Genomic DNA, 17,576 nt, shown 5'->3' with positions numbered 1-17,576 from the left:
AGAGTGCCAGGATGAGAGGGGACAGAAGCCACTAATTGGACAGGACTTCAGACCTCCCTGTGAAAAACTGGCCATATTTTACTCTCAGTTCAGTGAAAACCATTTGTTCATCTGACCCTGCAGATTACAACATGCAACTCCCATGCCACAGTAACTGGCTCCTTAATTGGCTGATTTATGTTGGTCCAGTGAGTCTACAAAGTTTAAGGGATAATTTATTTATTTATATAGCCCAGAATCAATTTCTGCACCATGGATAGATGCTGATATTAGATGTTTGATGATGTGATCTTTTTTTTTGCATATATAGGCATATAAGTCACACAACTAAAAACAACTATGCAAAAAAGATCATATTGTTGAATATTTGGTATCAACTCCTAATGGTGAACCCGAGGCCAGAAAAGTTCCTTTAGTTCAAATACATACTTACTGTCACAGCATTTTGAAACACATACATCTTTAATATTGCCTTTCTGCCACACTTTTTTTTTTCCAAACCTTATAAAATGTTTTGCTGAAGTCAAGTGAGAACAACAGGCTATCACAGGCTACAACACTCCATTAGCTCCTGGCAAATCTCCCAAGGCCCAAAACCTACGGAGTTTATACTCAAAGTCGATGGGATGTTCATTAGGAGGCTTGTAGTTCCTTGTCATGGTGGAGCCCAGGTAGGGGATGAGTGCACAGCTCTCTTCAAACAAGGCCAGCTTCTGTTTGTACTTCTTTCTGGTATAGTCTGAGCCCTTGTGGTTGAAAGCTGTAGAAAAGTATAAAAAGAAAAAAAGATGAAATGGTAAAACAAGATAAAATGAGATTAAGATAAAGTTATGATACAATGTCAAAACAAAAAAACACTGCACATCTAACAATACAGCCGTAAAAACATTTTTGAGGAGGTGAGAGGAATGGTAGACAAAAGGGAACAATGCAGTGTGTCAGCCTTTTTCATTTTCAGATATTTAGTGATTAAATGAAGAAAAACAAACCTTTGCCTTACCATTATCCTTAATGAATTTAATAAATCACATATGTTCAAAGTTTCTCTGACATCTTGCTTACCTTTTAGATAATAAGCTACGTAGAGGAGAGCGGATCGTTGCACACTTAGGAAGGGATACTTTGGTTTGAGACAGCCAACAGCTGTCATGGCCTTGATGATTGCTTCTGCCACACCCTAACAAAAATACAGACATAATTCAATAATTTATATCAAATGTTGAACATAAGCTATAAGGCATATGAGCTTTGCAACCCAAGTTTTCTGTGTTGAGTGCAGGTCTGACCTGTTGCAAGTAGCCCAACATTGGGAGAGAGGTGAGCAGCACAGGCTCACAAACTGGAGGAAGCTTATTGGGCACCTTCTGATCCCAGTAGGTTTCAGGAAGCCTGAATGGATGGTATAAGCATGTTTCATTAAAACTTGAAACTGAAAAACTCCTAACATATATAATATTCTAACAGATAGTTCCCCACCTTAAAAATTTATCCTGCTTCTGCTTTGTCTCAAAAATATAGATGCGTTCCCGGTATTCCACAGCATATTCCATGTTTCCTCGAACCAGGGCTTCATATCTAGGATAAGGATTTAAATTTATATTTTCACAAACAGAAGTCTTGACTTGACAAATGACAGAGTGATATGTATAATTTAATGTCAAATTAATTTACTTTTTTCCTTTGGTTTTGAAGCTGCAGGGGAATTAATCCCTGCACAAAAGAATTCAGGAGTGTGCACATTATCCCCCTTTTTTTTTTTTTTTTTAACATACTGTATATAGCTTTTCAGTAACAGATTTATGGTTTGAGGGCAGATGGAAATCTGTGTAGCAGTGGAATGTGTACCTCTGCTTTCCATCCAGATAAGTGACAGGGCAGAAGCCCCTCATCTCAACTTGCTGTGGGAACCTGTTCTTCACCTGAGGCTCGGTTAACTTCCTTGGCAGCAGGTGGGGCTGTGGGAGAGTGTAAGGGCAGCCAGGGTTCACAAACTGATCTGGAGTGGCCAGGAAGCACTGTGGTTGAGAGGACAAGACGAAAAAAGAAGCACCTCAGTGTTTGGGTTGCATTACTCCTTGGACTGTTTATTTGTGAATGAGCTCTGTGCTAGTAACTGGAACAGTTAGTCAGCACGGATATACGGCACACCACTATAAGTTGCATGTGCGCTGCAGATGCTAGGGGCATACTTCAGACAATGATAGACATTTTTGAAATAATGACTTTGATTAAACACATAAAATCTGTGTACCAGAGTCATTTATAAATTAGACTTCAGGGCACTGACCTCCAGATGGTCTCTGCAGCACATCTTGTAGTAGTGTCCCCTGTACTCAGCTGCATGTGCCAGGGATACATTTTCTGAGGAGTCCACCAGGTGGTGATGCAGAGCCAGACATACAGGGCAGTACTGGTCAAACTCCCCCAGGCGAGACTGCAGCTGCATGGGAGTGATGCACAGCCTGTGGATGCAGGCTGCCTGGCCTGTGCACATATAGGGGAAGATGATCTAAAAGTTCTCACCAAAACAGACATTAAAACTGCATCATTTTGAACTGAGGTTGGAAATACATACATGAATGACACAATACTGTTAGGCTCCATACGCATAAGGATTTAATGACGATCAGGTTTTAGTGAAGTTTGTCAATTTTACTGTCACAGTATTTTAAGCAGTTTCTTTATCCACTAAGTAACCCTGCCCTCCTTGCTGACCTGACTGGAGTCAAAGCAGAGGGTAGATGTGGTCCAACAGGTTCTGCTACTCCAGAACATACCTTTGCTTGTCCTCTTCAGGTAGCTCTGGATATATTTGATGCTGATGCGGACCTCCTCTAGAATCCTATTCCAGACCCACCATTTGCTTTTCAATGCATCCACCAGGACCCAGTTCTTGTACTGTTGCTGAAAGTGTTGCCTCACAGGCTCCACCTCCTGCTTGTAACAGGTATTACGGATGCGGAGGATCTCGGAGCTGTCGAGCATCAGGTGAGGCCTACAGTGGGAGGAGAGAAAGAAGGAATGGAACAGGAGTGGACACTTTATTCCAGTAGTTAGTATGTTTATGATTTTAAGCCGCAGACTGTGCCTTGCAAAAAAAAGCTCTTCTCCATTTCTGAAGAAAATATGCAGTCAAAACTCTAATGTGTGGACTTAATAATTTCTATAGTAATGGATGTGTTCTCTGACTTGTTTGGTCTCATCTTGTCGATCAGGCCTCTGTTCAGCACTTCCATTGTGTCCAGACCCAGCTCCACTACTGTCATGGGGATGATGCTCTGAGCCTCCATCAACTCAACCTGCTTAATTGTCATAGGGAATCCGTCTAATACGTACCTTGAAGGGCAAAAAGTCAAAATTAGAGCACCTCAACAAAAAGCACTATGAAGGACTGACATAAAACAGCATGAAAAGGCGTCTCATAGCCAGGAAGGAATGCAGCTTTTTCCTCTGAGCTATGTATTCTATTATCCTCTTGAGTACAACTACAAAAACGGAATCCTTAGCATTATAAGAGTAATATATGGAGGTGTAACATAAAAAGACCCAAGTATGAGAACAAATCCTCGAGAAAGCAATGCTCTGTTGTGTCCTCATGTGCTACTTTTATCAAAGCTATGCTTGTTATTTCTCAGAGGAAATGGCTGTCACTTCCACAGAGGTGACAGGTGAACAGTTAAACAATATTCAGTCCAAGTTTGAAATAATTAGTTTTAAGCAGCTGCAACATTTTCAGACTCTTTTTTATCAGGCATTTTTTACACTCTAAATTCAGTCTGTGATTTCTCCCCACTCCGATATGACTTGCCAAAGTAATTAACTCTCAACACCAAAGTTGTTCCTCTAGCCAAATGCAAATAGAAGATTTGGAGGGAAGAGATTCAGGCACACTGAAAATTTTTAATCATCTGTTACATTAAGTTAAAATTAAGACTTATGATGAAAACTACTAAGTGCTCAGACTATAAGCCGGCATGATTGAATCAGTGTCTCACCATCAAAAAATACATAATTTTAAGAGCTCTTTAATTGAATTTTATGCCCTCCTAAATCTTCTATCACCACAACTGGTCCCAAATAAGCCACAGAAAATGGATGGATAGATGGATGGATGGATAGGTGGATATTATATTTAAACTAAGAGTGCAGGACCTGCAGACCTCCAGCCTTACCCTCTGGTGCTGCAGACCAAGCTCATGAGCACAACCTCCAGACACTGAACTGCCAGCTCATCAGGTACAGTGAGGCCCTTGGCGAGACGCTGCTTCAGCTGGACAGCCAGCTCAGTGTGCTCCTGCGTGTTCAGAACCATGCGTATAACACACCCAATGGACAGCCGTGCCAAGCCGTACTTCTGAGCAAACATGTGAGCCACTGGAAAGATAAAGGTGATAGGTGATGACAGAGCAAAGTATGAGAGAAAGAGTGTGATGGAAACAAGTAGAGTGAGGACTGACAGAAACACTAATATACACATCCTCATACATCTCTTTTTAAACAATAACTGGATCATGTTTGAGCCATTTGAATCTGACCAGTAGTTTTTCCAGATTTGGGTGGTCCGGTGATAGCCAGTTTAATGGGGAAGGAGGGGTTGGGCTTGCTCTGCTTAAGGTACTTCACAGGGTTGAGCATGAAGGTATTGCAGGTGTCCTTGGATGCAAAGAAGTAGATATACTGGTTCAAAAGAAGAGGGTAAGTGGCATTCACTGGCCCCTGCAATGGCTGTATCAAGTCCCCCTCTGTGTACTAGACAGAGTAAAAAAGAGACAAGAGAGAAACAGAGAGGGAGGGAGAAAGCAGAAACATATTTACAATGTGATGTCCAAGGTAAAATACAACACTGTATGTGCTAGACATTCCAGTTCCACTGGTATGATCTTTCATTTAAAACGGCTTTATCCAATAGATTCTAAGAAAGATGCTCACCTGAATGGGGTCCCAGTAGCCAAAGGCACTGTGGAACTTGTAGGAGGACTGTAGGAGCTTGCGGGCCAGGCTGTGACTGATGGGTCGGCATTGCTGGAAGAGCGATTCCCTGTTGGTCAGCAGTGGCTGGATATTCCGGAGCAGTTGGGAACGCACAATCCGTGGCTTACGGGAGGCAGTGATTAACACTTTGGGGATGTTTTCTTCACTCAGGAGATCCTGATTATAGCAGAACGTAAAGCATGGAATTACAATTTTATCTATCTATTACAATAAAAGAAGTAACGATTTTGGCCTCTCTAATTAGCCTGTTGCTGATTCTTGTCAGACTGGTATTAAAAGCTAAAGTAAAACTGTCACTTCACTAACCAGAATGTGAATGTGAAATAAGAATACTGTACCATCACATTGGTGAGGCTGTTTTCATCTGTTTCAAAACGTTCTCTTATCTCCATCTCCAGCCTCTCAACAGCTGCCTCCTCAGTCTCCTCACTCTCCATGTCATCACTGTCCTCTTCAGGGGGGAACTCCTCCTCCAGTATGGCCTGCCACTTCTCCTCCATGTTGTCTGCTGCTTCATCTTCTTCGTCATCATCTTCATCCTCACTACTTGTTATCTGATGGGTAAAATGATTGCAGATAGGGTCAGGGGGTTGCATAATAGAAAGGAAATGGTGATGGGGTGGGGATGATAATGTTTTATGATGATGTTGCTTACCTTTGTTCTGGAGGATTTATTGGCTTCCTCTGCCATGAAGTCTGCCCTTCTCTTGGCAATGTTTTCGTCCTGTACCGCAGGGATTTATAGAATTGTTATCTCAAAGTTCAGAATTAAGTGTCTTTGCCTGTTTGTCTAATCTTTATCACAGTGGTTATTATCAAGGTGTCATGGTCATCAAGATGCCATATGCACTTAACTCATGTAAAACCTGCTATAACACTTTCTTCAAATCATGCATGTTCTTTGTATATCTAATTGATAAAAGAAAGTAACAATTAAATTACTGTGTAAATCTCACTTTACCTATGAATATTTATGCATTAATTGTAATGCTCTCATAATCCTTGTGCCTGGACCACTGCAGTGCAATCATATATTGTTATGTATCTAATTGCTAAATTTTTGTTGATTGTAAAAGTCATCATATACTAATACAAAACAAATGCAAAACAATAACATGCACTGCTGTATAAGCTGTGCTTCTCTCTATGTATGCAATATGATATAAGATGTTTGTTAACCAACCGATAAAGGGAACTAGGGAGTAGTTAGAGACTTAGAGTAATACTGAAAAAAAAATAGTCTGTAATCTGTAATTCTTTCTGAAATAAAGCAGAAAAAAGAATGGGACAAATAAAAGGGGATTTTGTTTCAGGTTAGGCATGAGGAACACACTTGGTAATGAAGGTCGTAGGAAATCATTGCGGTCACTTGCTCACCCGAATCTTCTGACGTAAGTCACTGATGAGTTTTTTCTGTGCTTCGCGGCGGTTGTGGCGTTCCTGCCAGAGTTCCAGGTGACGCTGCAGCAGGCGGCTCACGATGTCTGTGGCATCCACCACCATGATCACCGCAACGTCAGGGAAGAGGTGCTGCTCCACCATGTACTGCACCTCATCAGCATTCTGAGGGAAGCCCTCCAGGATAAAACCAGTGGACCTAAGATGCATGTTTGGATCAACAAATTTGCTGTGATGTCGGGTATAAATAAAAAAACAACACAGACTACAACAAAAATGCTGGATAAAACACTTAATAAACGTGCATTAATCAATATATGTGTGACTGTGTATGTGTGCATTTGCAATAAATAAAAAAAATGTGTGTGTGTATAGGCACTTGTATGGCTCCTGTTTCCAATATGGCGCCAGCACAATATCCAGGACATCTGGAGGCAGAGGATCTCCCTCGGACAGGTAGGCTTTGATGGCCTCTTCTTGATCGGTCAGCGCCACTTCATTCTGAATACACACATGCAACCACGTGCACACACATGCGTACATGTGCACACACAAATAACTATCTTATACATGGAAGTAACAGTATATATGACATTTGGGAGGTTGTGGTAAATGGCATCATTATTTGTAAGACAAATTCTTCTCCATCACTATTCACTTCACAGTCTCCTTTTTGACAAAACTGTGAAGTGATAAACAGTGAGGAATTTTTCCAAGGAATTACAATTTGTTTTTTAAAAAAAACCCAACTCAGATGGGAACTCAGCTACAGAGAATGCTTATTATTGTAAAGCTGACCTCTGCCACCATGTCATGTTCACTGAGAGGAGCACTCTCTGTCTCCCCCTCATCCTCGCCCTTGGCTTCATGTATCAGTGCCTCCAGCTCTTCAGAAGTCTCCTCTGCGGGTTGCACCTCATCCGCATGGAGCACTTGGCTCTGAGTCTTGGCCATGATAAGCTCTTGAAGACGATTCCTGAACTGAATGTGGAAGACACCCAGCTGCTGGGCTAGCCACTCACCATGAGTAGTCTTGCCTGAACCACGGGTGCCAAGCAAAAACACTCTCAGGGCAGGGGGCTGAATAGAAGAGGACAGAGAACACGTTAGTGATCACTCTTTCTAAATGTCTCCCTAATTACGTCTCATATTGACCCATACCTTAATAGGCTCTGTCTGTGTGACAAATTCTGCTGGGTTTTGAAGGAAGCGGTCTCTGGCCTCTGAGCTGGAGAAGTAATAGGCCTTCTCACGGTACTTGGCTACAATTTTGTCTGTACAGGGCCGCAGGACGTCATGGTCTTTTAAGGCTATGGGGCAGAAGTGATGAGTATCCCCCAATAATCTTTCAGGGGTTGTGTCTTCCTGGTGTCATTAAAGGAAAAGAGGAAATCAATAAAAAGTGTGACAGACATTTTCTCTTTTGAAAGACTTTTTGGGGCGGCATTTCTGCTTCATTAGACAGGCACAGTGGAGAGACAGGAAAGGCAGGGAAGAGTGAGGGGATGACATGCAGCAAAGGGCTCTGGCTAGATTCAAGCCCAGGCCACTGTGGCTAAGTTAACCCCAGCAGTGGTATGTGGTATGCACTCTGTACAGTAGGCCAGCAGGGTGCCTCAATGACCGGTATTTTCTAACAGTTCTTTTATGACAGGATAGTGGTAAGATGTGTATAAGAATGTAAGGGAGGAAAAGAGGCTGCAACCTGCCCAAAAGTTTAATAATGTAAGATAAAACTCAAAAACCTTGAATGACTGCCTCAGGCTGAAACTGGTAGTGTGGAATAGCTGGCTTTGGGGCCCTTAGTGCCTCCCTTTACACAAGTGCAGAGACTGGAGTGTGAAATGTTTTGACTGATGTTTGAGGAGGGGAAAAAATAAAATCTCTATTTACTGACTTCATTCTCTCCATCTGCTGCATTATCGTCCTCTTTGCCTTTCTCAGCTCTCTCCAGTTCTGCCAGAGCCTGACAATCCTCTTCTTCCTCATCCAAGTCCGTTCCCGACAGCTCCCAGGACACATACTTGAATGGTTCTGATGAACATACACACAGTTTGGGTTATTTATTTATTTTTTTTTTCACCCAAACAAAGCTTCTGGTTGGTGTTCTATTTTTAAGGTTTTATAGATGTTCCATGTGGAAGGAAACCAATGGGCAAGCAGCCTGTGTTTGTATTTGTATGCAGACAGAAGAATAACAAATGTAACTGTGTGTATAGGCCTGTATTAAGAGACTCTTAGTCAAGATGCAACGTTAAATATATAAATCCTGAAAACACATACAGAAAAAAACGTACAGTGAACTATGCAGGAAGATATTACAGCGGAAACCTATTTTCAACAAGAAACATTAAATGTGGAAGGTATAAGAAAAAGTAGGCCCATGCCTTGCAGTATTTGCCTGAAGATCATCATATATCACATGGATCAGTTTAGCCTACAATCAATTACAGCTGATGTCTAATATTCTGAGAGGAGTTGTTTGGAATATAACTTATAAATGATTGGTTTATGAGTCCCTGAAGACTGTAATCTTGTTGATTTACTGGTACTCAGTAACTCAGGTTCTATGTGTGCATCTGAGCTTAAGCATGCACACACACCAACACACACACATTATAGTGTGCACATAAGTATAGTTACACTCACTCTCCATCAGGTGGATCATCTCTTTCAGCAGGTCCTCAGGGCTCTTGCCACCAATGTCCAGTACTGAGTAGTTGCTGTACATCAAACTCTCCATTTCTGTTGCATACTGTTTCAGCTGCTCTTTATAGTGATTCATTTCTGGCACATCTGGATAACCAAACTCCCACTTATCGGGTGGTACCATATCTTTCATATGAGTGTAAAGAGAGAAACAAGTACAGGTTATTTTCAATCACATGCTGCCTTTGTGGCAATGACATATAGCTCTTTCTGAATACAAGATATAAACTGTGTGAAGAATCGTGGGTGTGGAGATTCATATAGAAGATTACAATGTCACAAGCATAAAATCTTTACTTTCCTCTATAAATTAGATACAGCTCAAGAAAGAACAAACATGATTTGTGTAAAACTGTTTTCTCACTTTCTGTGCACCATAATGAAATTTGATGGTGGATCATTTGATTTATTTTGATTTGATTTATTTTATTTTATTTTTTTTTTGAAAACAGGGACAAGGTACAGGGGACATTAACCCGAAAGGGAGAGATGCACTGTACAAGGCTATAGCCCTAAAGCTAATTTCCACCCTTAGTCCCTGAACAAACAAATATACATTATGGTGGAATGAAGTGTCTCATCCTGACTTGAATTTTTGCATGAGAAAATCGGTAACACTTTACAATAAGAGTACAACAATTAACGTTAGTTAATGCCGTAATAAACATTAAGTAACAGGTAATAAACATTAAGTAACAGTTAACTAACTGTTAACTAATGTGTCTAAGAATCATGTACTAATGCTGTTCATGCTAAGGTATTAATTTATATGTTATTTCAGGGTTATTGTAGATATTATTAACATTAGAAAATGCCATAATAATCATTACCTAACAGTTAATTAACCATTACGGCATTAACTAACGTTAACTAACGTTAATTGTTGTACTCTTATTGTAAAGTGTTACCAGAAAATCTAAATAAATCAAGTCTTACCTTTGATTTCCGTGTTTACAGGCTGCGTTCTGTCATCTGTGTCAGATTGGTCTTGGTTTTCTGTGGACAAAAAGAATTACTGTAGTAAAAAGGACATTTATAAGGATTTTAGGTTGTTTCTATTGTACATTAATAAATGCATAGACAGGAAATAGAACAATACCATCACTCTCTTCAGCAACCGTATCTAGTTTAGTCTGCAGTTCCCCTGGTTTGGCCAAAACCTCTGATTCCTGCTCCTTACGATTTCTGACATTGAAAGAAACAAAGCAGAAAATCTATGATGACTCTGGCTTTATAAATCCAGCTTGGTTTTAATAAACAGTAAGATTTTGCAACATCATTTAAGGCTCACTCACAACAAGGCCTGCATCTCTTTCTTAGATTTTTCCTCCTGCAGCCTGTTTTTTATGGCTTTGTCCACAGAGCCCTTGTTCATCTCATAGAGTCTCCTCAGCACTGTCCTTCCTGTATAGAAATACAGCTCACATCAGTATTCCACCAGTGTTAAAGGGAATATGAGGGCATAACAGGGAGCATACAGAAATACAGTACAGTAGGTATGAATACTGAAAAGTCATCCCATGTGCATATATGCCACAGTGACATTGATGGGTTTGTAGTGCTTGTTTAAACATCTCCTACCGTCACTGTCTTTGAGGCAGAAGAGGATGTCTGGCAGGATCCCATTAGTGGACTGCATTATGCCATCCAGTTGGGAGAAGTTCTTGGGGAAGTTGTCAAGCACCCAGCCGGTTCTTCCCTCCACATCCCTATCTGCCTCTTCAATCTGTAACACCAATTTCATTAGCAACATTCCTGGCTGAGCCTTAATTTTTTATTCAAATTTCTCTGGCTAGTGTGGCAATGTTGAGCAGTTCAGGAAGGTCTCAGGCAGTCAATATATGTGTTATTCATGAGTATTCTAGATACTAGATCGTATTTCACTTAGTGTGCTATGCAGAACAAGGTCTTTGTATACAGTATAAGTATTGTTTTCTATATATTATTTATGTTATGACAACAATTAAACTATTTGTATACTGTATATAATCTATAACAACCTTTCACTGTATATTATTTACATTATAAGAATAAAGTTCTTAATATTTCTATAATATTTTTGCTATATATTATTTATAACACAAAAGCTCTTTGTATGTAATATAATCATATTTTTTCTGTACATTATTTATATTCTAACAAGAGTGAAGCTTTAGGATGTTTTAGTAAACACCTTAATGCCTTAGTATCATGGCTAAGTAGAATATGACTGCATCAGGGTATAAAAAAGTATGTCAATGTAATGCTTGAGTATCCTAAATAATACCTCTATATTAATGTGTATGCATACACACTCATGCTTACACTCATTAAGCTTGTAAATGTAGCCAACATGCTTCAGATATTTGGCATACCTCTTTTATACACTTTTCCAATACCTCAGCATACAGCTCAGAAGGGGCTGCTGGATGTACTTCTTTGGCTTCTCTCAATGCATTAAGTACCATTGCTTTCACCTCTGGGTGATCCTCTGTCACTGAACATGGAAAACAGTACTGCATGCTGATGCACTGATGCTGGCCAGTGGGAAAATGTTACAGAAGCTACATAGAGACCAAAACTGAAGGACAATCAGGTAGCAGAATATCACATCAGTATCAATGGATAACATGTATGGTACAAGAAAACTATGCAAAGTCCTGTAAAACACTGATTGATTGCATAAGTGTGTATGTGTGTGTTTCTGTGTATGTCAAAGAGGGTATTTTAACAGAACAGGAAATATGGGCTTTTAATGTGCAACCTCCGAACTAAAAACTGTGATAAAACCTAATACCTTCCAGCCTAATTCCAAATGTAATATCCCCTCCAGGCTACCATCTGGAAGAGATTATAAATCAATTCTGACCTTCTATTTTGATGTTGTTATGATGTGTGCTGTCTTCTGCATCAGCTTGGTCTTGGTCTTCTGCAGACAAAAAGAAGTGTAGTTAAAAGGATGCTGTTTAAGTCCGACATGCTCAGGAAGCAACAGGATTTGTCTTTTATTCTTGGTCTTCATATGTACATCATTTTTTGTTGCATAATTAATTATTTTGTGTACATATTGTTATTTTAATTATTATTTTATCTACAAATTTATATTACTACTAACCTCTACAGTCTACTTTTATCTTCCCATTTATTTAGGCCTACTACATCCTCTGTGCCTTTCTTCCCTCATAAACTGGGTGTTCCTACTTCTTGCACCACCTTCTTCAGGTCACCTTACCTTTTCATTACATTGATACGATAAAATGAGTGTCTTGGCCTTGTTGTTATGATGCTCTGATCAAGGTGTAATACCAAAACACATATATAATAATTTTTGTTGGTAGAAAGCTGCACTGTTTTACACTTATGTTGAATAATCAGTCTGTTGCAATCTTCTGTGTGCAAAAGAATATATAGCATAATGAGTCTAGGGTAAACAGCACACACAAAAATGCTATCCACACCAAGCTCAGCTTACCCAAATTACGTGTGCTACCAATCTCCATCTCCATCTTCATCTTGATTTTTCCAATAGCAGTCTGGGTTGCGTCTTCCTTTATTTTGTCTAGCCTGTCTTGCTCCAGTTTGGCCATCAGTGGCTGTATCAGCTCCTCTACATCAATCACCACCGCTCCATAGTGCTGGGCTAGAAGTTTACATAGGGTGCTCTTGCCTGACTGTGGGGGACCAATGATAGACACCTTGCATGGGGGTCTGGGCATTGGAGAAAGCAAGTACTGCCGGGGGTTTAAAAGGAACTTCTGATAGGCCTCCTCAGATGACAGGACATATATTTTGTCCTGGAAGCTGCATAAAGGTTGACATGGGAATAGGTTAATAAAGTAAATTATTTCAACTCATTTCACTTTAAACCACTGGTGAGTCCTGGCCTGACAAAACCCTACCACATATCACTCACCCCACACATAATTCAGGCTTGCCCTGAATAACAATGCCTTCTTTCAAAGCAACAGGACAGGTACTGCCCCAGCAGCTCCTTCTCCACCTGAAGCCAGGGGCCACTGCCTTAGCAGAGGACATAGCTCTCAGATGCTCCTCCTGAAAGAGACAGAGGCTTTGCATGGGACTATTTCAAGTCTAATCAGGAGTGGAATTTTATATCAGGAGAGGTCAGGTTTAACATAATTTGCCAGGCAATTCCTGCCAGTACATAATTTAAAAATCAGCTAACAAGTTACTAAAACAATTGATTTTTCAGTTTTATTTTCTGAGTAAAGTGACACACCATGTCAGTCACATCTGGCAGTTCTTCATCATCATTCAGATGGAGGCGGACAGGAACAGAAACATGCTTCACTGCCATGGATGACAGGCGGGACAAAACAGACTACAGACAAAGTAATCAACAAGGAAAATTAGTAAGTAACTGTATATGAGCACAAGCACATGCAACACACACACACACACACACACACACACACACACACACACACACACACACACACACACACACACACACACACACACACTTTAGGTGTTTTCGGGATTTATATATTTAACATCGCAGCCCCTAACCATAAATCACTAATGAATCTAGACTCACTATGGGGGAAAAACATTTCAGCAACATGTCATATGCAAGATCATTTAATTTGTACTGTGCACACTCTCTGCAACCAGCTTATTAACGCTCAGTATATTAAATATTACCGCGTGTAGCTCTTCAGGACTGCTGTTTCCATCCAGCTCAAACAAGCAGACAGGGTCATGGTCAACCATATAATCCTGAAAGAGTAGTAAAACAACTTACTCTGCAATAATTTAGTTAATCACTATCAGCAACCAGCATTTGAATCAAACCTGATCTAAGTCACCCTGACTCAGTGAGGGCTTGAATAAACTTTTCATTCTGTGACCATGAGATATTTATCATTTATCATTTGACATTAAAAAGCCATTTAAACACAGATATTAGTAATGACATTAATTAAAGTTTCATATCACTTAACTGTATGAGAATGAGCCTTTCCAGTGAGTCAGCATGAATAATATCAATAACCTGGCTCTATTAGACCTAAACTGATCACAATCTTCATTAATGTCATTAGAAACACCCATGTTTACCTGCTACCTCATGTCAACATGGCTGCTGTGAAAAAGGTCTATTTGTATCCATCTGACGTGGGTCTATCCATCAAAAGTAAAGCTCTCAGATCACATCTCAGCCACCACTGTTTTTGTGTGAGTGTTGCACTGTGTGTCTGCTTGCCCTGTGATGGACACGCAATCTGCCCAGGGAAAGTTTCTAGCTACCCATAATCATGTAATGAAATAAGCTGGTATGAAAAATGGATGGATGAATAACATCGCCACTGGTATAATTTTGATCAAACTTGCCTTTTAACCTTGCCTTTAAGCATGATGGTGACACTATACCAGTCTAACTTTTACAGGCCAAAATCACCACATCATTGGTCTAGCTCTGATAAAACCTGGATGAGTAATGCATCTTATCACTTGGCATTTGAACATTACACTGATTTACCTGATGTGGGGTCAACATTTAAAGATCAAAATTAAAACAGCACAGTACAACACTGTAAATTCAACTACCATGAGAATGGCACCACAAATCCAGGTATCTTTATAGATTACTGACTGGACTCATGGGGACGCTGTACGGTCATACGGGTCTAATGTTTAATTTCTTAATTAATGAATGACTTGTTTAGGATTTGTGCTGCCCAAAGAAACTGACCTCCAGGGATCTCAGCGTGGTTTCCTTGTACATGCTGATACTGAGAGAAGTATTTTCAGTGGAATTCTCGGGCAGCCACACCATTTGGTTAATCATGTCATTGTGGAGTTCCTTCTCTCCAACCTGTAACCAAAAAAATTAAAAAAGTAATCAAAAGATATTTATCTGACACATCATTGGCTTCATGGCTCAGATGGTGTTAAAGGTGTAGATATGACTGCAAGGTTGAGTATTTAATTTTGAATGTTAAGCCCACCAACTAACTAAATCAAATCAATATGATGTTACAAAATAATACAGCTTAAGGAATACAAGTAATTTGAAGCAAAGCAAAGTTAGCAACATTCTTTCATAAGCATTTTGAAGCACAGAGAAATGTGTAATGCAACAAAAAAAAATCCAGTCAAGCTGCTGGAAAAGTAGCCACAGCTGGAGCTCACGCCAGCAGGCCATCAGCTGGTCGAGGGTTAGGGTTAGGTGATGAACAGATCTCTGATGTGTAAGCTCCCAGATGAAAATACTGAGACTTCAGAACTGTAGATGCTTTAATAACATTGATAAACATAATAATTCTTGACATAGTCAAGGTTACATCCAGTGATGACAGTTGGTTTTCCTGTACCTGCTCCTCCTCAGCCTCCACTGGATCCTCTTCTCTTATCTCTTCTTTCTTCCTCTTGTCCACTTTTTCAATGCTCCACTGTTCCCTGAGGTACGACTGGCCGGTCTCAGGATGCTTCCTCACACCTGACAATCTCTGTATTAGGTCCTTGTCTGGACACTGGTGCAAGATAGGAAGTTTTCAGTCAAAAGCATCCCACTCAACACAATTTGACAAAATTTTAGCACAACTAACAGTTTCAATATCTAAACTTTCAAAATGCAGATGGACATAAAAAGAATAAAATGCAAAAACTCTGATCAGCTCATGCAAACAACAAACAAAACAAAGCAAATAGAACTGACAAGGAAAGTTAGAAAAACACTTCTAATAGTAAGTGTAGGTAACCTTGATGTTGATGATGAAATCAGGTGTTAGCCTGAGGTTTTTGATCAGATCAATCTGCTCGTGTATCTTCAGACATGCTTCTGACATGAAGGGCAAGCAGCTCAGTACATAGCCTGCACCACAACACAATGTAGCATCACATACGAGCAATGACAAAGCCCTATGTTGCTGGTCACAGGAATGATCCACTCTTTAGAAATGCATTACATGCCACAAAGCCGCACTGTTATGGAACGAAAACTACTCTACATTTGAGTTTGCTGATTTACCATAGTGCTCCACATCTGGAGAGTTAAGCCTGGCAATGATCAGCTGGAACACCATGTCTTCTGGTATACTTTTCCCCTCAGATAAAATATCCAAGAGCTGAAATGGGTGAAAAGGGCAACTCAGAGGCCACATTAGGCTGTAAAGTACAGATCTGAAGGACACCCCACCTGGATATGTGTGGTAAAGCCTCATCCTCAACATCACTAAACAAAGTGGTGGTTGCAGGAGTTAATACTCACCTCAGTGCCTTGTTTTGTTCCATTTTTTATGTGTGTGTTCAGTAGTTCTGTATCTGGAATAACAGAAGATATTAATTCATTCATTCAACCTTTATTTGGAGTCGGGGGAATCATTGAGAGCAAGCCCGCATTTACAGTGATGCCGAATGTACAGCAACCATAAAAACAATACGGAATTACAATACAAATAGCAAAAATAGAATAAAACAGGAATTAAAACAGAATAAAACAGGGTATCACAACTATTTTTCATGCACATTATGATGGGATAGGATATAAAAATAACTGTACTTGCCATCAATCAAGATGCAATTCCAGGACTGGGCTAGTTTTTTGGCCAAGGTGGATTTTCCAACGCCCTGTAAAATGAACTCAGTGAGTCACCTGTCATCTTAAAGGTTAAAGTAAAATACACCACAGCAGCTGCATGGTGTAATTAGCTAACATTGCTGTGTTTTTATACTTTCTTCTGTGTGTGAGAGAGAAAAAGATATGTTACCGGTTTCCCCACAATGATGAAGCAGGTGGGTTTAGCAAGGAGACTCTCTCTTTCAGCCTCATCTTCATTTAAGTTGTCCACGAAACAGTCCATATGAGCTTCTTTACGCTGTAATTTGCAGTCTCATCAAATGCTCCGCACAGGACATAAAATATAAATAAAAAATAATTAATTTATAACTCAACAAAGAATTAGCTAACTTGACCTGAAGTTATTCTTACCGCCATAATTTCGTTTACGGTTATGCTAATGTTAAGCTACCACTTTAGTGACCACCTGGACTGCCTTTATGAATATACAAAAACGTTAGCTCCGCGCCTGCTTACTGGAAATTTAAGTTTCTCACATTGTTCTATATGAATGTCCAGAAGATATTTAACATATAAAGATATCCTAAATGTTTAAAACAGCTTCCTACAAACGTTTTGTGGACAGTAAGCTAGCATTAACTATCTATATACACAGCCGAATAAGCCAAGTGCCGTAACCATAGAAACCAGCAAACTAAAGCGACAGAAAGGACAATTCAAATTCTATCGAGAGGACTTGTGGTGTTATAGCTGTGTCATACGGATAACGTTGTGTTATAATAATGTAGGTTTCAAGCAGTTTAAGCAGCCCTTAGAGCAGCGATGCAGTAGCAGGAGTGCTATCAAAAACGTTACTTTTTCAAAGTGGTTTACTTGTCAAGTAGCAATTGCGTTTTCCGCTCCTTGGAGCTTTTTGACTTTGCGAGGATCCGTATCAGCTGATTCCAGGAAGCCGTTC

The 17,576-nt window shown here is 40.0% G+C and overlaps 1 protein-coding gene across 1 annotated transcript; it reads right to left on the bottom strand.

Annotated features, from left to right (window-relative positions):
* Positions 1-391: 391 nt before the first annotated feature.
* On the bottom strand, positions 392-16,901 carry ak9 (adenylate kinase 9). Its single transcript, XM_030047307.1, has 35 exons — positions 16,809-16,901; positions 16,605-16,668; positions 16,310-16,362; positions 16,070-16,166; positions 15,801-15,913; positions 15,414-15,572; positions 14,792-14,902; positions 13,744-13,818; positions 13,319-13,420; positions 12,992-13,131; positions 12,560-12,879; positions 11,454-11,575; positions 10,681-10,825; positions 10,395-10,503; positions 10,199-10,284; positions 10,036-10,095; positions 9,040-9,225; positions 8,288-8,424; positions 7,552-7,755; positions 7,189-7,470; positions 6,770-6,891; positions 6,370-6,589; positions 5,648-5,716; positions 5,331-5,546; positions 4,930-5,148; positions 4,536-4,749; positions 4,173-4,374; positions 3,190-3,336; positions 2,778-2,995; positions 2,288-2,484; positions 1,846-2,015; positions 1,477-1,575; positions 1,287-1,389; positions 1,063-1,177; positions 392-760 (listed from the first exon to the last, which is right to left on the bottom strand). The coding sequence occupies exons 1-35, from the start codon at positions 16,899-16,901 to the stop codon at positions 552-554; spliced, it is 5,178 nt and encodes a 1,725-aa protein (XP_029903167.1). The 3' UTR covers positions 392-551.
* Positions 16,902-17,576: the final 675 nt, after the last annotated feature.

The sequence above is a fragment of the Myripristis murdjan genome, chromosome 24 (genome assembly GCF_902150065.1).
Source record: "Myripristis murdjan chromosome 24, fMyrMur1.1, whole genome shotgun sequence".
NCBI lineage: Eukaryota > Metazoa > Chordata > Actinopteri > Holocentriformes > Holocentridae > Myripristis > Myripristis murdjan.
This window is presented reverse-complemented; position numbering and strand designations above follow the sequence as displayed.

Coding starts and splice junctions, on each gene's coding strand:
- ak9 (XM_030047307.1), bottom strand. CDS start 16,901: ATGGACTGTTTCGTGGACAACTTAAATGAAGATGAGGCTGAAAGAGAG. Junction 10,285..10,394: donor AAAGAGATGCAGGCCTTGTT/GTGAGTGAGCCT, acceptor TTTCAATGTCAG/AAATCGTAAGGAGCAGGAAT. Junction 1,576..1,845: donor TATCTGGATGGAAAGCAGAG/GTACACATTCCA, acceptor TCCTTATCCTAG/ATATGAAGCCCTGGTTCGAG.